Source organism: Peromyscus leucopus, chromosome 12 (assembly GCF_004664715.2).
Source record: "Peromyscus leucopus breed LL Stock chromosome 12, UCI_PerLeu_2.1, whole genome shotgun sequence".
Taxonomy (NCBI): Eukaryota; Metazoa; Chordata; class Mammalia; order Rodentia; family Cricetidae; genus Peromyscus; species Peromyscus leucopus.
This window is the reverse complement of record NC_051073.1, coordinates 6,869,239-6,892,417: the sequence shown is the minus strand read 5'-3', so window position 1 is coordinate 6,892,417 and position 23,179 is coordinate 6,869,239. Positions and strand designations below refer to the sequence as shown.

The window sequence follows — 23,179 nt, the reverse complement described above, 5'->3', positions numbered from 1 at the left end:
TTCTCCTGTCCCTTCGTCTGTCTGTTACGCCTTCATCTCAGGTTCCCTGGGAACTTAGAACTTAGCAGTGATTGGCATTTGGAGGACTTAGGCTTAGAAGGACAGTCTGTGAGAAGGTTCCAGCCTGATCCTTAGATCAGCCTTTGACTGTTAGGTTAGTGAACGAGGCTGGGAGGAGGTGCACCTTCCTTCAGTCCTCACAGTGGTTTAATTTTTACTAGATAGATCCGTGTACTACTAGTCTGCAAAGATCAATGACCCCAGGAGTTCCCAGGAGTAGTCAGGAAGTGGAAGAGATAGAAAAGCATCCTAACCCAGATGTTGGACTCAGGGTGGAGTCTGCAGGGTTGTCCCTCGGCAGATGTTCAGTGCAGGGTTGTCAGTGGGGATGCTATCAGCAGGGCGTCTCTACTTCCCCTGCATCTTACAAGCTGTTCTTTGTGGAAGAGAACCACATGGGATGGGAATCCATTTCTGTGGTGAACAGCCATTATTCTTAGGTTCTCTGACAGGAACTGATAGTAATTATACTTCAGCCATCAGTTACTATAATTCTGTCTAGTTTTGACTCTCCCAAGGAGCTGTGAAATCCTTAAAGTAAGGAATAACATGGTATTTATAAGAATGGTGTGTATGAAAATATGATGAACTTATTGTTTTGTATAATAAATGTATGCTTACTAAAAAGAATAGTATGCTTTTTAGTGCTCTGATATTATAGCTTAATGTTAAGAGTGCACTGATTATAACTTAAATTGAGGGCGCCTCAGTTTTCTTTCTGGAATGGTTTCGGTAACCAATGTTTGTTTCTTAAAGATTTATTCACACTAATCTCTAAAATAATTTTTTCTGATCATATTTCAATTGTATATCTATATTGCCAATCATTTTTATACATTTTGTACTGTTTAAGAGTTTTGTAATTTACAGGGAGGTAAATAGACCCCTTTCCTCCAGATCCATCGCTTTATGGTACACCAGACAGAGCTGCAAAAGAATAGCACACTTGTCTGAATTGTGTTTATTACAGAAGTCTAGGATAACTTGATATTAGCTGACCAGTCGCTGTAATTCAGAGTCAGGGCTAATGTGTAGTTCCGTCGTAGAGTACTTACTTGCTTAGCATGTGGGGCTCAGATCAAATCCCAACCCTGAAAGAAAGAAGAAAAACCCAGAATGCTAATAAAAGGGAAAATAGGTGATTACTTCACTAGTAGTTAAGAAAAAAGCTTCTAAAAAACTGGCATCCATTCCTTACTAAAAACACTTAAGTAAAATAGGAATCAGGGGAAACTACCTAGATGTGAACCGGCGCAAGTCCAGCAAACCCCCCACTGAAGGGTAAAGGCCTGAGTTTGAGGCGCTACAACAGTCAGTTCTGGCCCAGGTGGCTCATAGACCTAGGGTTTGTAATGGACAGAGGGAAGCTCTTTATTTCCAGATGAAACAGACCTGGCAGATCTAAGATACTTGTTTGCAAAACGGATGGCCCAGCAAGAAAGCGGTGAAGTCTGGAGTGGCCGGGCACAAGGGGTTAATCACTTGTCTTTATTTTGGAGAAAACAGTGAAGGATGGAGCTTAGTCAGACAGAACGAACAGCAGATTTAGTTGCCTTAAAAATCCAGAGCTTAGCCGGGAGTGGAGGTGCACCCTTTAGTCCCAGCGCTCAGGAGGCAGAGGCAGGCAGATCTCTGAGGTTGAGGCCAGCCTGGTCTACAAAGCTGGTTCCAGGATAGCCAGTGCCACACAGAGAAACCATGACTGAAAAAACAAAACAAATGCAGAGCTAGACGTTTTTGGGAAGTTGGATAAGAAGTGTATGAGCTGTCAATTACAGAAGCATTGTATGAGTTAAGTAAGAGAGCATGCTCTTGGGAAACTGAGCTTGCAGATGTTCTGAGTAAGCTGAAGGGAGGAAGAGAATGGCAGCCACAGGCATGATGGCTGGACCAGGAAGTGGGCAGAGTGCAGGCATGATGACTGGACCAGGAAGTGGGCAGAGGGCAGGCATGATGGCTGGACAGGAAGTGGGCAGAGGGCAGGCATGATGACTGGACCAGGAAGTGGGCAGAGGGCAGGCATGATGACTGGACCAGGAAGTGGGCAGAGGGCAGGCATGATGGCTGGACCAGGAAGTGGGCAGAGGGCAGGCATGATGGCTGGACCAGGAAGTGGGCAGAGGGCAGGCATGATGGCTGACCAGGAAGTGGGCAGAGTGCAGGCATGATGGCTGGACCAGGAAGCAGGAAGTGGGCAGAGGGCAGGCATGATGGCTGGACCAGGAAGTGGGCAGAGGGCAGGCATGATGGCTGGACCAGGAAGTAGGCAGAGGGCAGGCATGATGGCTGGACCAGGAAGTGGGCAGAGGGCAGGCATGATGGCTGGACCAGGAAGCTGAGAATTTACATCCTGGCAGACTTGGCAAACCAAGCCGAGGGAGCAAACTAGAAATGGTGAGATTCTTTAACTCCCCACCCTGCCTCCGGTTACACACTTCTCCAGCATGGCCACACACCTCCTCCGGTTACACACTTCTTCTTCCAGCAAGGCCACACGCCTGCCTCCCCCAACAGCACAACCAACAGCAGACTAAGGCCACTTGTTCGTCAGATTCAAACCCACCACAAATAAGAAGAAAAGGAGTCTTTAAGTCTGAAGATTTTATTTGTGGAAGAGGATTTTGTTTCTTGTTGGCTGCTCATGAGCAGGAATGCCTGATGGGAAATTTTGGAACATTGGTTTGGTATTCTGGGCAGGCATTACTAAATGAGTACTGTTTAAATGTATCTTATAGTTTTGTTTTGAGAATAGCTTTATGTAGCCTAACTGGGCTTTAAACTCACTGTGTTCCTGGGATGACCTTGACCTCTTGCCCTGACCTCCTAAGTGCTGAGTTTGAAGGCCCAGCATTCCTCTTATACTGTATTTTTGAAGGGTAGCCCTTTATGATTTGTGTGTGAGTGTGCGTACCACAGTGTGAGGTTAGAGGAACTTGACGAGGTTGGTTCTGTCCACCTTGACATATGTTACAGGCATTGAACTCAGGTGATCAGGTTTGCACTGTTAGATGGCAAGTGCTTTTATCCCCTGAGCCCTCTTGACTGCCTGTTCCCAGACTCTTCATGGAGCAGTTCAGTGTCGTTCTTGAACGCGCAGGCTATGGCATCTGTCCTGCTCAATTCCCTTCTCTCTCTTCCTTACCTGCAATGCAGGGTGGAGTTAGAGCCTGTTGCTGGGCCATGCATGCGATTAAATGATAGGAACAATGTACAGTGTTCATCTTATGTTAGGATGAGTGCTTAGATATAGATGGTTAAGACGACACGTTACCAAGTGTCAGATATGGCACTGGCGAGTAAACAGGTTGTCCTAGCTGGCCGTGCACCAGCTTCCTGTTGCCAGGCTACCAGCAGCCCCCCTTGTTTCCGGCACTAAGAATCTGTCCAGGAATGAATGAAGAACCCTTTCATTGTGACTTTGATTTGTAGGGCTGTACTCTAGCTCTGGTGTTGACGTCTGACAGTTAAAGACGACATGTTAGTGTGTTTTTATACAGACCTGAAGTTGTCCTAAACTTATGTATTCCGTTTTAATTACAGGCGTCGATTAGCAAGGTAAACGTAACAGAACCATGGCTCAGTTTCCAACACCTTTTGGTGGTAAGTTTTGAAAATTGATTTCTTAATATAAGTTGGGGCCAGATTTTAAGACTTTTCAATGATGGGATATTTCAGATAAATTAATAGAGTTGAATTGACTGGGGTGTAGCTTAGAGGTAGCGTGCTTGCCAACAACATGCATGAAGTCCTGTGTTCAGTCTTCGTTGCCACAAAAACAAACCAACATGAATAGAGAAAATTACACAGTCAACCCTCATAGTATGCCTTGGGATGCTTCAGTGACTAGGGACTCCATTTTGCTTCAGTGGGTTGTTTTGAAGTAACTCCAAGACATCTTAACCTTTCATCCCTGAAGATTTTACTGTGTTTATTTACTAAAAACTAAAGTACACTACTATTACCAAACCTCTAAAACTCATACACGTATCCTACCTATAAAATTCACATTATATGCAGTTCAGACTTTAGGCAGTTTTTCATTATTTTTGTTCAAGTTGAAATCCAGATAAGGTGCATGGGTAGCTGACGCCTCCTCCTTGCTCTCAGACCCCGCCCGTCTCAGCATCTTGCTTGTATAGTTTCTTTGTTGAACTGAGTGGATCATGTTATACTCTTTCAAAGCCTGGGTTTGAAGTGTGACTTTTTTTGCTTTACTTTATCCACTTGAAACTCATCAGTCTGGGTAAAATGTTTTTCTGGCATGTTATTCATGCGTGCCCTGTTTTCTTGTCATGTTGGAGATTGAACCCGGGACCTGATGTATGCTAGGCAAGCACCTGTCACCGAGTTGCACCTTAGCCCAGAATCTATTAACAAAACAAGTTTGCAATGCTAAGGTGATCTTGGCAGGGCTGTGGACACAGCACAAGGAGTGATGCCCTCGTTAGGCCCTACTTTCAATACCCTACCCTGGTATTGCCAGAAACCAAAAGGAAATGTAAAGCGGATTTCTTGTGTCAGTTGTAAAGAGAATGAGAAGGCGCCATGTGTCACCCCCTGAGCACACCTGTGAAAGTCTCTGGGATTCCAATCAGACTTTTCCAGACCTTCAGTAATTTTTTTGTTACATGGATTTTTGTTTCTTGGTGTACCTTTTTAATGAAGTGTATAATTTCATTTGTTTAATTTTGGCTTTCATTTTGTTGGTAAATATGAAGCTCAACAGGACAGTAAAAGTCCTTTTACTTTGTAGGGCCTCTAGTCTGAGGGGAGAGGTATCTGTGTCAGAGACCCTTCTGAGTCCTGCGACACAGTGTCTGAGTGGAGTCTGCTGTCCCTGTCAGAGCCCACCCTGAACAGAGGAGAGTGTTAGGTGGAGTGTTACAAGCATGATCACATTGTGTAAGACATGTGTGTTCCCAGGTTGGGGACAGTGGTTGGCTTTCACAGAGTTTTTTCTCCATCAGTTAATGACTTTGGTGAATTATTTTTGGAAGACTGGGGACTAAAGATTCATATTTGTCTGAATTGTGCCTCACTGAAGTTGCTTCTGAAAATGACTGTTCTGAAAAAGCATATGTTCTGTGTTTGGTCATTAGCTTTATCAGAATAGTCATTTTTAGAAGCAACTTTAGTGAGGCACAATATAAACATCATACAGTTGACTAGTTTTAACTGTGCCGTTTGGTGTTCATTAGTACATTTGCAAAGCTGTACCACCATTACCAGATATTTGAATATTTGCAGAGTCACACAAGATTCTGCTTGTGTTGGAGTGCTTCCTCACCATCACCACCACACCACCACCACCCACCACCATCACACCACCACCACCATCACCACATCACCACCATCACCACCACCACCACCACCACCACACCACCATCACCACCATACCACCACCACACCCCACCACCCACCATCACCACCACCACCACCACCTCCACCATCACTACCACCACCACCACCTCCACCGCCGCCACCACCAGTACTGTTATTGCCACCACTACTTTTTTTTAGTGTTCCTCTTGAATTTTCATGACTTTACCTGTGACATTTTAGGCACCTGATGGTAGAGTTTTAAGCTCCAGTTACCTTAGTCTGTTTCTTAGTTTTATTGAAATAAATTACTAACTTCTTATGTTTTCATAGAATCAAGTTTCTAGGAAGTATTTGCGCTGTTTTTTAAATTGCTTTGTTCTTCTTTTAGACTTTAGACACATCTTCCAAGGACAGTGGTTTATTGCACCATTTAGAGCATGCCCGCAGAACTTTAAAGTGCTGTGGACATCATGTGTCTGAACATCTGTCTTGTCTTTGGACCACAGGTAGCCTGGACATCTGGGCCATAACCGTGGAGGAGAGAGCCAAGCATGACCAGCAGTTCCATAGTCTGAAGCCGATATCCGGATTCATCACTGGTGTGTGGTCCGCCCCTGTGCGTTCTTCCTGAGCAGTAGGAAATCTGCCATGCGGAGTAGAAGTGGGCGTGTGTGACCAGTGGGCCTTTAATCCACTTGGCCTCATCCTGAACCTGTGCTTTGGTTACTTGTTTTTGAAGTTCATCGTCATCGTCGTTGTGTGTGTTGGGGTGGTAGAGAAGGCAGAGGATAGCTTTGTGGGGTCAGGTCTCCCTGTCTTCCCATGGCTTTCAGCAGTCCAGCTCGGAGCTCAGGAGCTCGGGCCTCAGATGTGGACTCTTACCCAGAGCACTCTCAGGCCCTCGAGACTATGTTCTTAAATTGCTTCTCTTGTAACACCTTCAAACCTTTACAGTAGTCCTCCATGAGTATCCGGCCGCCTGCTGGACATCTTTCTGAGATCTGGCTGTAGTCAGAGCACTACAGTCTTTAAATGGGGTCAGACCTGTGCCCTGAGACTAAAGTGCTAACCCTGCCTGGCCTGGGAGAGCAGCAGACAGCAGACACTTTCCGAGGGTTTTTTTTGCTGTCTTTGAAAGTCCTTTCCTGCTGTTTGGCCACCATTCAGCAGTTCCCTGCAGGAAGTGGGAATCTGGGTTTCCTAGGAGGTATTTTTGTATTTGTTTTATGATAGATCTCCAGTTTACTGATTGGCAGGACTTTTTTCATTGTTGCGGGTTCTGTGTTAGTATCAACAGTGTCAATATTCAGAGTAAAAGCTTTTTATAGAGTTGTTAACTAAGGAGTCCTCCGTGTGTGCTTTGTTCTGTGTTCCTCTCTTATTGTAACAAAATAGCCTGTATATCAGGTGTTAAAACAGAAAAGCTTATATTAGTGTACCAGTTCAGTTCAGGACCTAGGCTTGGCTGATGACCTAAAACTTTTCACTAGGCCCCACCTGAAGTCTCCAGCACCTCGCAGCAGCAGCAGCAGCCTGGGGCGGGTTGGGTGGCTCATCTTGTCTGACCACAGCCTCAAGGGGGTGGCGTCCATCCCAGCAAATGCCCCATCTTTTCAAGTGTGGAGTTAGGTGTTAGTAATGAATTAGATATTAGAGACCTCTGACCTTTCCCATGGGGTCATTGGCGTTCTCAGGGTAACCAGCTTCCTAAATGATTTTGTAATTTTGCTGTAAGAGGATTTCTGTTCACTGCTGCTGCTGTTTCTCCTCAAACCTTCCCCACTTACTTTACAGGTGATCAAGCAAGGAACTTTTTTTTTCAATCTGGGTTACCTCAGCCTGTCTTAGCACAAATATGGTAAGTTGGAATTTCGTATGAGCCGAATGTAAAATAAAACACTGTCTATGCTCCATTTGTTTGGAAATGCAGTTTCTTATGTAGAAAGAGAGCATGCAGGCCTAGCCGAGAACCTCCTGTCACTTCTTCCAGAGACTACTTTTGCAAAGGGCCGCCATTTGAGTGGCCGTGCTGTGTACAGACATTCAGTTGTGACCGAAACATCTGCATGTGGGTAGTTTCCCGCTATTGGTTTGGGCTCCATGCATCTCATTCACACTTATTTAAATGCCCCCATTTCTTCCTTTCTAATGGAATTGTTCTTTATCTTTCACTCTTTGAGACTTAGTAGTTAGAAATGACTGGTGCTTGTACAGTGTGATACGCGACCAATGCGAAGTGAGTGCCGACTTCTGTCACAGTAGGAGTTGCTCATGAGTGAGCATGAGTCGCACAGGCTGTCAGAGTTTGGGTTCTAGGTTCCCAGCTCTGGGGGGCCATGCTGAATTATGAGGTCCTGTAAGAAAGCCACATTTTCCTCTGGCTCTTAGCAGGATTGCAACTCCATTTCCTGAGGGTGTTGGTGTGATGGAGGGCACTTGGTGTAAAGAAAGGACAGAAAATGTAGTCCTAGATGTAGCGCTCTCTGTCTCGGCTGTTGGGAACATATTGTTGCCAGTTTTGACCTCGATTTTTAAACTAGGTAATTGGCATGTTTGTGTTTTGTTGTAAAGTTGAGTGGGTTGACAGAACAACTGTACATGACGGATTTCATGTGTGGCTTGACATATGATATCATAGGCCATGGAAACAAAACCCAGGAAGGTAGGTCTTAGCGTCGGAGACCGGATCTTCCACACAACCGCACTTTCCAGCTAATCACTGAGACAGGTAACACGCACACTGTGTCAGATGGATTCGGACTGAAAAGTAACGATGCCAGAGTCCCAGGCTGTATTCGGTTGTCCGCCATCTTTTTTCCTGTTGTCAGCATTTTGGCAGCCAGTCTCTTTCCTTCTTTCTGCTTGGGAGCTTGCTTCCATTCCGCTCTTGCTTCCCCGCCGCTCTTCCAGTCCTAACTGCTGGTCCACTGGAGCTAGGACGTAAACGGCTCTGGGAGAGAGGAAGCTCGTGTGCAGGAAGTCCATGGCAAGCAGGCCCAGGAGCTGCGTCCACACAGTTGTGTGTCGGAATCGAGATGCACTTGCGTGGCACCTGTTTGCATGGTTACAGGCTTCTTGTGGGCTGCAGCCTGGCGTGCGGCGCTGTGCCCTCTGTGAAGGCTGTCTCTAGACTCTGCTCTCCAGAGCTCCTCCACTGACTAATGTGTGCTTCTCTCACAGAAGCCAACTTCTGAAGTCTCACTCATGAAGCGTCTTAGCACCAGGCATGCCCGCACAGGGCTGTGGTGCTGACACTTGAGAGACCAGTGGATCCTGAGTTAGAGGCTAGTGGGAGCCACGGCCTGGAACCCCAGCTCAGGGGGAAAATACCAAAAACTTTCTTACCTTGGAAGCATGCTGCCCAAATACTCACTGAATTGTATCCCTGTGTACCCTCCCCTTACCTTTTTAAATTTTATTTTGGCCTGGTGGTGGTGCACACCTTTAATCCCAGGTTTGGGAAGCAGAGGCAGACAGATCTTTGTGAGATCGAGGCCAGCCTGGTCTACAGAGTGAGTTTCAGGACAGCCAGAGCTACACAGAGAAACCCTGTCTTGAAAATAAAAGTAAAAGTAAAATAAAATAAAAAAAGGAGGAGAAGGAGAAGAAGAAAGAAAACATGTATTTTGATGCAGAGTTCTGATTAGTTGCCCGCAGTAGCCTTGAACTTCAGCCTTCCTTCCTCCGCTTCCTAAGTAGCAGAGATTACAGGGCTCTGTCCTTCCTCTCTGCCTCTTCTTCTTAACACCAGGATGAGGTAGAAATAATTCTAAACAGTTTAATTGCCAAATGATGTCTGCCAATTCCCCGCCTCCCTCCTGGGGGGGGGGGGGGGTGGGGGGGGGGGGGCTTCTAGGAGCTGTGTCATCTTCGGCGTTCCATTGTTGGAATCCGGCCGGCATTCCACACTCTAACCTAACTCCTTCAGAGGATTTACCTTTCCTATGACTGTCATCGTCTTCACTGGAAATCCTGCTGGGAGACAAGCAGTTCCCAAGTCTGAACAGGCTATAGTTCAAGAGTCCAGGAGCTAGTTAACTGTAATGCAGTTTCTACAAACCACCACAATGGCTTTGAGATAGTCAGCTCATTAGCTCTGCAACCATGAACATCTGGGAGACAGGAGACAGGACATAAGATGCAGACATCTAAATAAAAGAAGTGAACAGATCAGTCTGGAGACAGGAGACAGGACAGTGAACCCCTACAGATGCAGACCTCTGGGAGACAGGAGACAGGACAGTGAACCCCTACAGATGCAGACCTCTGGGAGACAGGACAGTGAGCCTCTACAGATGCAGACCTCTGAGACAGGACAGTGAGCCTCTACAGATGCAGACCTCTCTTCCTCCTTAGATCAGTGCCACAGGGATCACAGAGTCCATCCAGGGAAACACGTGAATATGAGATTGGAAAGGCTGTTATTCATGACAGTTGTTAAAACTGAGCTTTGAAGAGCTTAAGTACCACTGTGAATTGCTCAGTAAATGGGTGTTGGAGCTGGGGCTCAAGGGCAGCTTGCTCCTCCCTGCGCATCATCTCAGCAAGTCTCATTTCATGAAATTTCAAACTGCTTTTCAGAGAAGCTGCACAAGCTCTGAGGTTCAGTTCCTAGCACCCACATTGAACTGTTGACAACTGCCTGTAATTCTAGCTCCAAGGGATCTGACACCTCTGGCCTCCAAGGATGCTGGTACTCATGTGCACACTCACATGCACACATACAATTGAAAATAAAATACATCTGTTTTTAAAAAGTAAAAACCACACTGGGCATGATGCCTCATACTTATAGTCAAAGCATTTTGAAGGTAGAAAAACAGGAGCAGCCATAGTTTAATGCCAGCCTGGGCTACATGAGATCAGCCTTAAAAATGAACCCCTGCCCCTCTGGAAACAGACATTTAAACTCTCCATTATGTGGGTAGAGAGATGGCTCAGTGGTTAAGAGCACTTGCCACTCTTCTAGAGGACCTGGGTTCAATTCCCAGCACCCACATGGTGGCTCACAGCTGTTTGTAACTGCAGTTCCAGGGGATCCAGTGCCCTCTTCTGACTTCTGAGGGCAGCAGCCATGCACATGGTACACACATATCCATGCAAATAAATACTCATACACAATATACATAATCAATTAATTAAAGCTCTTCGTTGAGACTAAAACCCAAAGCCATCACTATATGTCCAGTATGATCCTGCTTTTGCTGTGTTTCCCCTTCTCTTACCTCTTATCTTTGCTCACTCTCTTCCACAGCATCTCCTCCGGAAGCTGACCCCTGTGTTCCTCCCAGGGCAGGCCTCTCCTTGCCTCAGGACCACTGTGTTGGTCTTCTTCCTGCAGTTGTAGAACCCACCTAACCGCTCACTGTCTTGTCATCCTGCAAAAAGATGCTCTTTGCAGTTGTCCAGAGTGGCTCCCTTGCCCACGGAATCCTCTTGTAGTCTCAGCGCCTCTTCTCGGTGGGGGGTCTGCATCCCAGGGCCTTGAGCATGCTGGACAGAGAGGGCTTTGCCACTGAAACGCAAACCCAGCCCTTCCCTCTGGGCTTTGTGGTGTCTAATCTGACTTGTTCTAAACAAGAAGATGGCACTCACACCGTAGCAGGTGCACCCAGAGTTAATTTTTTTAATGAATGAGTAAGCAAACTGCTTTCATTTTCCTTATTGCTTGGCCTTACTTTTGGTTTCGTGGGCACCAAATGGCAGATGGATGGCCTGTGACATGTCTGTGCGGAGCAGTGACCAACCTCCTGAAGAGCTCCTGAAGGTCTGCAGGTTATTAACAACGTTCTGACAGCAGCAGTGTATGCAGAGAGCCTCCCAGTCTGCTCCTCATTCCATGTTCCCACTCCCATCACTGGTTTTTACTGTTGTTTATTATTGTGGTAAAGAGCAGGTACAGAACATAGAATGTTTCCTGTTGGTGTGTAGTTTCCTTATATTAAGGGTGAGCTATAAACGCGCTTTTATTTTTTTGCTTTTCTCATTTACCGTATCCTGGAAAGCACTTATCCTCCGTCTTCTCGTTTACATGGTGTCAGGCATGCTTGGTGCTTCTATCCAGTCGTCTCCCATGTTTCCGTATTAGGTTGTTTCCCGTGTATTGCGATTACTGATAATGTAGTGATTACAGAAAATTCTGTGATGAATAGCTCTTAGCCATGTATTTTTACGTTGGTGAAAATGTACCTTCAGAGTTAATTCATAAGCATACAGTTGCTCATTCTAAGTAAATGATTATGTGGTTTCCTTGCCACTTAGAGTTGTAGTAATTTTCCCACCAACAGTGTATGGGAGCGGTGTGTGATTTATTTGTATAAATCAAATAAGAAAAGTATACCATTGGTGTGATAGTTACTTTCCAGTTCCTTTTCTGCGATAAAAAACCATGACAAGGCAACTTAGAGAAGGAAGGGTGTATTTCGTGCTGACAGTAAGAGCCCATCCGTCACCGTCCCATTGGGGAAGCCTGGCAGCCAGCACCAAGCATGGCATCAGCCACAGCTGAGGGCACATATCTAACCACAAGCAGGAAGCAGAGACCTCATCGAGGAGTCTTTGCAACCTCAAAGCCCATCCCCAGTGACACACTTCCTTCAGCAAGGCCACACCTCCTAAGCCTCCCCAGGCAGGGCTGCCAGCTGGGGACCAAACATTCAAATGCCAGAGACTATGGGCAGCCTTTATCACTCAACCACCACACTTGGCATCTAACACCTCTGCTCCTTCCTCACCCTGCCTCCTCTTGATAGGCACCACTTCTGATAGATACATGGCTAATCGCCGATTTATTCCACAGCCGGTTCCCAGAGTCAACGAGCCACCGGTGCCTGCTGGGCACCTGCTTAGCACACACTCTTACTACTTAAGCTTTACAGATTTGGGGTCACTGTCGTCCAGACTCACAGGTACAGAGTTCACCAGAGAAGTAACTGCAGCAGCAGAGTAAGAAAAGGACGCCAGAGTCTCAGCGCTTGCTTTTTGTTGGAAGCCTTGGGCAGTGGATTGACAGCAATGCTGTAGAAAAGCAGCCGCTGGGTTCTGCTGTAGAAAAGCCGCTGGGTTCTGCTGTAGAAAAGAAGCCGCTGGGTTCTGCTGTAGAAAAGAAGCCGCTGCGTTCTGCTGTAGACAAGAAGCCGCTGGGTTCTGCTGTAGACAAGAAGCCGCTGGGTTCTGCTGTAGACAAGCCGCTGGGTTCTGCTGTAGACAAGCCGCTGGGTTCTGCTGTAGAAAAGAAGCCGCTGGGTTCTGCTGTAGAAAAGAAGCCGCTGGGTTCTGCTGTAGAAAAGCCGCTGGGTTCTGCTGTAGTGTCCGTACTGGGAGGGGAAGGGTAGAGGGCTGAGCTTTGTAGAGTAACGATACTGCCAGAACTGCCTTTGAGTTCTCGTCACTAGGGAGTTTTACTAGTTAAGTTTTGTTAATTGAGGGAAAAAATCTTTTTGAGAACTGTAGACTGATGTTAGAACTGTGCTGGGTCCTTGCTACTGGTTTCCTTCTCCGTGCCTAAGGAAGTGGAAAGGGGTTCAGGAGCACTAAATTATTCTAATCAAACTCTTACTAAAACGTCTTCTGTCCCTTAACACATGAATCTCACATTGAATATTTTCAGTTTCCACCAACGACGTTTTCCAGGAGAAGTAGTGTGGGATGGAGGGTGGAAGTCTGCTTGGTTCTTTATTTAAACGTAAATAAAGTATGCACATTGCTGTGAATGGAACTTTTCTCCCCTGTAAAGCAGTTAAAATAGCTGAGCATGTTTAAAAATACTTTGCAGAAGAAGGAAAGACTGTCACCTTATTGGTATCTCTTAAATCTGAAAGCTTTTGCAAAATAGAACAACTCATTGCCCGCCAGGTCCTGTCCTGAATATAGATGCAAACCCAAGCAAGTAGACTTTCACAGTGTGTGAATTTTACAACACTTGGACCTGCTTGAGTTTAAGCCAGAGGCATGGGCGAGAATCACGAGATTCTGTCAACATTGTGTTTATTTCAACAGATAAAGGAAGGCTCATCATCAGCTGGGCAGATGTGGAATAAGACTTGAAAAACAAAACTAAACACAACACAGGAAGCTTTTCTTCCAGTGGCTGTGGCTCAGCAGCAGAGCTCTCAGACGACACAGAGGAGGCGACAACAGTACCAGTAACTAGTTAGTGAAGTTAAAGACCGCCACGTGGCGAGGCGACAACAGTACCAGTAACTAGTTAGTGAAGTTAAAGACCCACCACGTGGCGAGGCGACAACAGTACCAGTAACTAGTTAGTGAAGTTAAAGACCCACCACGTGGCGAGGCGACAACAGTACCAGTGACTAGTTAGTGAAGTTAAAGACCCACCACGTGGCATTTTAGGGCCTGCAATCCTAGCACTTAGGGCTGCAGGAGCAAGAATTTATGGGCATTCTCCATGTAGTGAATTGCAGGCCACCCTGGGCTACTTGCAATCCTGTCTTAAAAGCAAATAAAGTAAGTTAGACTACTTAGCAAAAGTCACTACTTAACCAGTGAAGTACTGACTCCATTTCTCTACACTCAGAACTAAGTGCAAATGCGTTCAGTAGTGTCTTACTAGGCGAAAAGACTGGTGATAAAGACTGTTAGAAATACTGGAAAAGAGAGGTCATGCCCTTTGTTTTTCTACTGACGTTATTAAGTTAGTTATATGCTTAGAAACTGAGTGAGATAACTAAATGTAGCATAAATGACTTAAGAATTTGTGCATGGCCGGGCGGTGGTGGCGCACGCCTTTAATCCCAGCACTCAGGAGGCAGAGGCAGGCGGATCTCTGTGAGTTCGAGGCCAGCCTTGTCTCCAAAGCGAGTTCCAGGAAAGGCACAAAACTACACAGAGAAACCCTGTCTCAAAAAACAAAAAAACAAAACAAAACAAAAAAAAGAATTTGTGCATGTGTTTGAATCAGGGTCTTTTGATGTAGCAAAAGATGGTCTGAATCTCTTGTTCTCCTGCCTGTTTCCTGAGTGCTTAAAAATAAACACCTAAAAAAAATAGAAATTAGGGAAATATGCTTCTTACAAGTCTGGTAAAAATGATAAAATTCCATAGAATATATTTATCAATAAAGTTTCATGAGTTGCATGAAGAAAGTGTGATATAGGAAGAAAATACTGTTTTATTAAAGGAAATGGAAGAATTTGAAAGACGGAAGTATTATTTCCCTTGCTGAGCAAACTGCTATGTATATCCAGTACAGAAGAAAACAAGCTTTTCTGTGTGTGTGTGTGTGTGTGTGTGTGTGTGTGTGTGTGTGAGTGTGTGTGAGTGTATGCCACATGTGTGTGTGGGTACTCTTGGAGTCCAGAAGAGGGTATCGGATTCTTTGGAACTAGAATTACATGTCAGCCTGAGCTTTTTTCTTTTTCTTTTTTTTAAAGTTTTTTTTTTTTTTTTTTCAGAAGTTTCTCTGTGTACTTTGCGCCTTTTTGACTCACTGGTAGCCCAGCTGTCAATCACAGAGATCGTGCCTCTGTCGAGTGCTGATTAAAGCATGCGCAGCCGTCTTTTTTTTTTTTTTGTTTTTTTTTTTTTTCTCTGCTGTTTGTGCTGTATAAGCACGTCATGTATCGTCTGTGTGTGTGTGTGTGTCTGTGTCTTTCTGGTCTGTGTGTGGCGTCTATGTGTGTATGTCTGTCTGTGTGTGTATGTCTGTGTGTCTATGTGTATGTGTGTGTGGGCGTCTGTGTGTATGTCTGTGGGTCTATGTGTATGTGTGTGTGTGGGCATCTGTGTGTGTATGTCTGTGTGTCTATGTGTATGTGTGCGTGTGTGTGTGTGTATGTGTGCGTGTGTGCGTGTGTGCGTGTGTGCGTGTGTGTGTGTGTGTGTGTAGTACCTGAATAGGCCAGAAGAGGGCTTCACATTCCCCCAAGAACTATAAACAGATAACTGTTAGCAGCTCTGTAGGTGCTGGGAAGGGAACCCGAGTCCCCTGCAAGAGCAGCCAGCAATCTTAAGAGCTGAGCCATCTCTTTAGTGTGTGTGTTTTGTTTTTGTTTATAAGACGGGGGCTTGCCGGGCGTTGGTGGCGCACGCCTTTAATCCCAGCACTTGGGAGGCAGAGGCAGGCGGATCTCTGTGAGTTCGAGGCCAGCCTGGACTACCAAGTGAGCTCCAGGAAAGGCGCAAAGCTACACAGAGAAACCCTGTCTCGAAAAACCAAAAAAAAAAAAAAAAGACGGGGTCTTTGACTGGGGGTCTGGGGCTCCCCAGTGAGGCTAAGATCAGTGGTCAGCCCCCACTTCCCTGCAAGAGAGTCCAAGTATGCACCACCATCCCTTACCTACTTTTTACACGCCTGCATACCTTTCACATGTGTTGGGCGTGTAAAAGGCCCTCATGCTTATGCTGCAAGCTCTTGACCAGCTTGCCCTCTCCCGTCCTGAAAACAGTGTCCCTAAAAAGGAAAAGCAGAGCATGCCGTTGAGCTCCTGAGACGGGATCACGGCACATTGACCTGCTTGTTTCAGGAAAGCTGATCTGGAAATGTCTCACTCCATAAGAACACTGAGAGCATAACAGCTCAGTGGGGGGGGGGTTTCTGACGGTATTGATTGGAAGAAATGTGATGTGATCATGGATAGCACCTCCCCCCATGGAATTACAGTTAGGTTAAAGATTAAAATGTAGCAGACAAAGGCTGAAAACTTAAAAGCTGATAATACATATTTTGTGTACACAGTGTATAATTTCTATGCAGTGAAGAGCCACACAAAATCAGTAGACTAAAATTTTAAAACTCACCTGTCTGCAGCTAGTTAATATGCTGTATATAGTAAATGGCAAGAAAAAGAAGTATGATCAGCCAGGAAATTTGGCAAAGGCGAGAGCAGCAGTTTGCAGAACAGTGAATCTGAGTGAGCAGGAAGCGTAAGAAAGTGAGCAAAGTGAGCGCCGAGGAACACGTGGTTTGTGAGGGTCACGGCTGCGGGAGGACCCAGCTCCTGGGCCAGCCGCCATGGAGCTCCTTCCAGCTGGATGATCTTTACCTTCCAAATAACTGCCAACTTCTACGGCCTGTGTCTCTTTACTTTTATTGTAGGGCACGCTTTTTGTTGTGTGTTTTCATCTGTGGGTAAAAGAAGTGAAGTCTAACAAGTGTTTTGCACGTTGCCGTGAGTGTGCGCAGCTGGGTTGGGCAGTGTAACTTCCGGTGCAGATCTGAACCTTTCACTGCTTTTGCTGCCTTTTCCATGGGAGGAAGTGCTCTTGGAAAACTCATTACAAACCACACTTGGCCGTGGATGCTTGAGGCTGGTTTGAAACAGCAAGCTCACCCCTAGGCCGGCTTCAGCAGTAAGTGTGCCAGGCAGGGTTCTAAAAGCAGTTAGCTTGAAGAGCTCTCCTGGTGTCGTAGTGTCCCAGAATAGGATAGCATGCCACGCCATCCATCTCCCGTGGATATACAACACCATGAAAGTGGAATTTAACTTGGCATCTCTAGAAATAAGACTATTTCCAGATCCATTTTAATAACATTTAATTACAACGTAGTTCATGTAACAAATTTACCTTTTGAAACTACTCTGTACAGTTCAGTGTTTGTAGAATTGTCGTAGAATTGTGTCACCTCCACCCCTGTCTAACTTTAGAACATTCTTTATTCAAATGAAACCTCTTAAAAAGTAACAAGTCTTCAAACTCAGGCTGAAAGACCCTCTGTGTCTCTGTAGGTAAAGACTAGCGGGGTGCAGAATACCGCGCAGTCACCTAAAACGGCCGGCTCTCCCCCACCCCCCAACCCCGTAGCTTTTTTGTTCTCTTTGGGCACAGGCGCCGGTTCTTTGGTCTGCGCCCGAGGGGTGGTGTTGAGAAAGAGTTGGTGGCCCAGTGGTCCTGAGCCTGTGCTGCGCTTCCTTCGCAGGGCCCTCGCTGACATGAACAACGACGGGAGGATGGACCAGGTGGAGTTCTCCATAGCCATGAAGCTCATCAAGCTGAAGCTCCAGGGCTACCAGCTGCCCTCTGCACTGCCCCCCGTCATGAAGCAGCAGCCGGTCGCTATTTCCAGCGCACCAGCATTCGGTAAGTCTGAACATGGGTCGCTGCCTAGAATTTGCTGTATGTTTTAAAAATGGGTATTTTCCCCCTTTGCCCCTTAGAAATAGTAAAATTCTTGGGTGATTTTATCTTTTTAAAAAAAAAGACAGCTGTCCACGTTAACCCCAAGGGTAAAGACCATCCCAGTGGAGAAGGTCACTCACTCTGGGATTAAGGAACATGCCTTCATTCTGCTGCTGCGGCGCTGTCTCCTGGCTTTCCACATCCCTTGGGTTTTTCAGAGTCTTTGTTTCTCCTTGTACTTAAGTAGTTCCATTGGATTGTGATGCCTGTCTTTTTTTCTATTTAATTTTTTGTTTTTTGAGATCGCATTTCCCCCTTCCCTTTTCTTCAAACCCTCTCATACATCCTTCCTTGCTGTCTTTCACATTCATTAATTGTTTTTTCATTAATTGTTAAGTGTGTGTGTATTCCTAAATATGTAAATCCAACCTACTCAGTCTGTATAATGTTGCTTTATATGTGTGTTTTCAGGGCTGACCACTGGTTGACCAATTGGTATACTCTTCCCTACCCTACAGAGGTGGGCTATTCTCCCACTCTCTGCCTTCCTTAGCTGCATATAGTTCTTCATGCAGGGTTGAGGACCCCCGTCACCTTTCACTGTAGTATGCCTATTGTCGTTGTCCTTGTTCAGCTCGTGTTTAGGCAGTCATGTTGGGGAGACGCCATGGGTGTATCTGCTGACGTTTCCTGGAGACACTTTCATGGCAAACCCGCTGATCCTTTGACTCTTACGATCTTTCCGCTCTCCCTTCTGCAGTGATCCCTGAACCTTAAGTGCTGGAGCTGTATTGTAGATGGATCTGGTGGGCCTGGGCTCCACAGCTCTCTGTTTTGATTGGTTGTAGTTGTCTGTCATGGTCTCCCTCTGTTGCAGAGAGAAGTTTCCTTGATGACGGTGAAGACTGCACTTACCTGAGGGTAGAAGGACACGTATTTAGATGTGGTTAGGAGTCACGCTGGTTTAGGCTGGTTTAAGATGTGGCAGTTGTAAGTCCTTCACCAGCCCCGGGTAGTTGGCCGCGTTTCCAGTACCAGGTGTGATTTCTCCCTTGCTGAGCGGGTCTTAAATCCCGTCAGAGCGCTGCTGGTTACCGCCATTGTGCGCCACCGCTGCACCCTTGTGTCTTGTGCCAGCGTTCATTGTGTTGTTCACAGCGTTGTTGTGGCTGTGGGTGTCAGAGCTGAGGAGGACTGTTGGTCGCTTCCCTCCTTTGGAAGCTTGCACAGTGCCTTCCGGTACCCAAAGGTCAAAAACCTCCCGACACAGCACTGACAAACACTGAAAACAGTCTGTGAGGGACATCACTAGTCAAGTCATAATACTCTATTGCCGTTCTCACAGGAAGGTGTGAGCTGGGGGCCATCTTTAGTTTAGTAGAGCAAGGTCTGTGAGAAGAAACACAAAGCTACGCATGAACAAAGCCTAGGAGGGGCACAAGTGAACGGTGTCACACCAGCACATGGCAGACCCATTTGTCTTTGTGTTTGCCGCACTTAGCCGGCAGTTAGCTGGCCTATACACAAGTGGACTTTGCACGGGATCCTTGAAGGTACTTGCAGCTGATTTTGTTAAGGCGTGCTTGGTTTTCTTTTGGACTCTTCCGAGAGACCACAATGTGGAGAAAGGATCCATTGAGCAATGATGTCCCATTTCTTCTTTCCTCCCTAAATTGTGTGCAGGTTTTTCTTTGTCACTTAATTTCTCTTCTCTTTTTCCTGCTCTGGGAATTTCGGTTTTGTCAGCATTGCTGTTCTTTTTGAGGCATTTCTGGGCTCACCGCTTAGTGTCTTACATCTGTACAGCTCACACTGCTACCAAGGGAACCCTTGCATTGCCGGCCTCAGCCTGGGTCTTCTCACCTGCTTGTCATCACATAAGCATTTTCACTAAACTGATTTCAGGAAACTAAATAAAGCCTGTGAGCATAAGAGAAGTTAAAAGTACAGGAGTCCATCAGGCTTACTCAAAGAGCCGGTCTTGACCGGAATCGAGTTCCACTCTCGGCTCACATGGTGGTCTTCGCCAGCTCATCTTAGCCTTGTAGGCTTTGTTTTGGAGAGGAGGAAAACAGGTTTGTCATGGAGTCTTCGTAAGTGAGGCAGATGGGTCGGAATGTAGCCCGGTGCTGGGGAGGGGCGGTGTCGTAGGTGGAGAGCGTAGAGAGGGCCATGGAGTCAAGTGTTGGTGTGGTGCGGCATTGGGAGCTGCAGTAAAGGGGAGGCACTGCAATGAGGACCGAGGAGCATGAACGGGAGGGAAAGAAATGGTCACCAGCGCCAGGGAAGGGTCAAGGGGAATGGAGTGAGCTACCGCTTGAGTAGTTGTTCCCGAGAGATGAGGCAAGAGCAGGGGAGGAAAGTTATGATTGAACTTGACTTGTGGGCATCTCGGTGACCTTCACCAGTGAGTTTGGAACCAGTGCCTGCATGGGGCCAGAGGAGGGCTTGACGGTCAGCTGAGATGCTCCAGCACTGTATAGAAAGGGAAGGGAGGCCCAGTGTGCAGGAGGATTCCTAGAATGAAGAATAAGCATCCTAGGAAGTGATGGCATCCAGGCTCAGCCTCCAATAAACACATTTCACTAGAAAGTCATTCCTTAACCAACAATCCCAGCCCTTGGGAGCAGAGGCAGGAGGATTGCTGTAAGGTCAAGGCCAGCCTGGCCTATGTAGTGAGTTCTGGGCCCTTCAGAGATACACAGAGACCCTGTCTCAACAGACAGACAGAATGCACTCACTTGATGAGACGAGGTAGGCTTGCAGTTGGGTTGTATTGCATTTGTTGGTTTGACATGCTGGGGACCAGGCCCTGGATCTTGCCGCCCTAGGCAGGTGTTCTGTCTCAGCTCCGCAGTGGGGTTAAAGCAATGAAGGAGCTTGGGATGGTGGCACGGGCTTGTAATGCCAGCTTCTAGAGGCTAAGACAGGATTGTAAACTCAAGGCCAGCCTGGAAAAACTGATAGAAGAAGAGTTTAACATTTGGAGACTTAAACGATGCTTTTCTAGTTGGTGATTTTTTTTAAATAGTTAACTAGTTTTGTGTAGTCTTTTTAGTAACAATTTTGACATACTATTTATTTTAAGATCTTCTTTTTCAGCATTCCTTACTTTCAAGGTTACTTTCATTTCTTTAGGATGAAGAATTTGTAGTTCTAGAGATTGAGGGGTCTTGGAAGTTTGCCAGTGTCATACTTTTGAAAGTCCTGAAGGACTTAGGTGGGTTTTTTTTTTAGCACAACCATCAGGTATCTGCACCTGAATCAGCGTGATGTGTGTTGATACGTGAGACATTAAATTAATCCGCTGCAATGAGATGTGTGGTAAAGTGTTGATGGTGGGTGAGGCCTATAAACCAATCCTCTAGATGTCTGTGAATAGTAAACTTACCCAGGTTGGAAATTCCTTCCATGTGTTGTGCTTTCAATACCTATAAACATTGTTAGTATTGTTTTTCCAAATGAAGAGCTGCCCTTGGCATGTAACTCAGTAATAAAACATACGGTTAGCATGCTCACAGCACTGGATTCATCCCCTCGTAAGGGTTGCAAGTTTTTCTCATTGTATAGTAATATGGATACCAGTTGAAAAGTGCAAAAAGAATTGAGAATGTGAAAATTACTGTCCTATCACTCAGGGACAATAACTGTGTTGTTTTTCTTGAGAAAGGATCTTAGTTGGTAGTCTAGGCTCATCTGGAACATACTATGTCACCAGGGCTGGCATCCAACTCCTGGTCCTGCTCCAGCTTCTTGAGGGCTGAGAGAGCCCCATTTAAGAGGTACAGAAGTCATGTTGACTGTTAGAAAAGGAGATGCAAGGGGGAGGGGGCTTAGTGAGGAGAGCATGTGTGTGAGAGCAGGAGTCTGGACCCCCAGAACCCGCTTCAGAGTTGAACAGGTGTTATGGCAACTGTAATCCCAGCACACAGGGAGAGGTGGGACCTCCAGGGCAAGCCAACTGCCAGAGGGTGGGTTTGGGGAGCGGCTGGATCAGGATTCTCCTCTACACACTTGTAAGCACACACATGTACTCACACTTTGCACACGGCACACACATGGAAAGCCAAAGAAAGGAATACAAGCAATATAGAAGCGTGTAAGTCTGTCACAGTGCGGAGCAGAAGGAAGAAATCGTCTGTCTGCTGTAGTTGAGAAAGAGAAGCAGTAAAGTAATTGGTAGACATTCCTAAGGAACTAGATCCATCCAGTCAGAGCACACAGGGGCTGCAGAAGGCCTAAAGGTCTGGGCAGTCGGGTTTCCACAACCCCTACTCCAACTGACTCCTCTGGTGTGGGGTCCCGGGTTTAATCTCGGGCGCTGCAAACACATGGAACAGGCAACCCAAAACGCCAGCTCACCTAGACCCTTTCTGGGAGCAAGCCCGTCCCAAGGCAGAGTAAGAGACAAGGGAAGGAAGTGCTGAAGAAGTGGGGGCGCGGGGCAGCGCCCCGAAAGTCCAGAAAACGGACTCAGAACAAATAGGCAGCAGAGGTGGGAGCCGTCATCCTGCACTGAGTTATTATTGGAAAACACGGCACAGCTGAGGTCCCGCCGCCGCCCCTGCAGGCAGTGATCCCACCGGTTCAGACAAGCCACAGGATGCTGTGCACATGATACAGGTCTGCAGACACCAGCTAAACCAGGATTTAAACATCCCAGTAGCGAGTGGCAGGCCTCAGCCAGGAGTGGACAACGAACCTTTAGTCTAGAAACAAAGACGAGGCTAGAAGCAACTTCAGAGATGCTGTTCTAAAGAGAAATAAAAACCTTTTTTAAAATTAGAAGAAAATGAAACCGTAGATATAAAAAGGAACTGACAGATACTGAATTCATGAAGAATCTCCCACCAGGGAGCAAAGCAAACCATAACAGGAATTCAGGGCCATTCTCCTGAAGTAGAAGAGCAAGTCTGATAGTACTCACCCTGAAAAGACCAGCCCTGGGGTAAATTCCACTTTAAAGATTATGTGAGCATGCAGAAAAGGAAATCGTTAGCCGGGCGGTGGTGGCGCACGCCTTTAATCCCAGCACTCGGGAAGCAGAACCAGGTGAATCTTTGTGAGTTCGAGGCCAGCCTGGTCTACAAAGTGAGATCCAGTACAGGCTCCAAAGCTACACAGAGAAACCCTGTCTCAAAAAAAAGAAAAGAAAAGAAAAGGACATCGTGTGGTTCATAAGGGAAGACAGATTAGTGTCGGACGTTGACTGCAGTGCATTGCTGCCAGGAAAATTGAGTGACATCGGCAGGATTCCCAGGGAAATGTGAACCGGGGCTTTGCTTGTTGGTTTGTTTGTTTGTTTGAGACAGGGTTTCTCCGTGTAGTTTTGTGCCTGTCCTGGATCTCACTCTATAGCCCAGGCTAGCCTCGAACTCACAGAGATCCGCCTGGCTCTGCCACCTGAGTGCTGGGATAAAAGGCATTGGCCTGGCTGAACCAGGGATTTTTAATGTCCTGAAAAAGTGATTTTTCAAATGGAGCCCAGACAAACTCTGGTCAGCTTGTAAGGTCTCAGGGGTATGCCAGTCTTCACTGTGTTCACTTACCCATCCACTCTGTCTACACATCACCTACCTCCTCTCTCTGTCCTCCCTCCACTGAAAAGGTCTGAAAACAGTGGTTGATCCCAGCTACTGTGGCATCCCCAGATTGTGGACAGATCGTTTCCTGCTATAGGAAACCAGAAGTTCTTGGGAAAAAGAAAATATCTGGTTCT

General features: G+C 46.4%; 1 protein-coding gene across 1 annotated transcript in view; it reads left to right on the top strand.

The window, feature by feature from the left end:
• Positions 1–2,025: 2,025 nt before the first annotated feature.
• Itsn1 (intersectin 1) overlaps positions 2,026–23,179 on the top strand; it is a 137,671-nt gene continuing 116,517 nt past the window's right edge. Inside the window, 5 exon segments of the mRNA XM_037209640.1 lie at positions 2,026–2,454; positions 3,601–3,660; positions 5,889–5,981; positions 7,177–7,240; positions 17,261–17,421. Coding sequence (XP_037065535.1) covers positions 3,633–3,660; positions 5,889–5,981; positions 7,177–7,240; positions 17,261–17,421 — 346 coding nt within the window. The 5' untranslated portion in view covers positions 2,026–2,454; positions 3,601–3,632.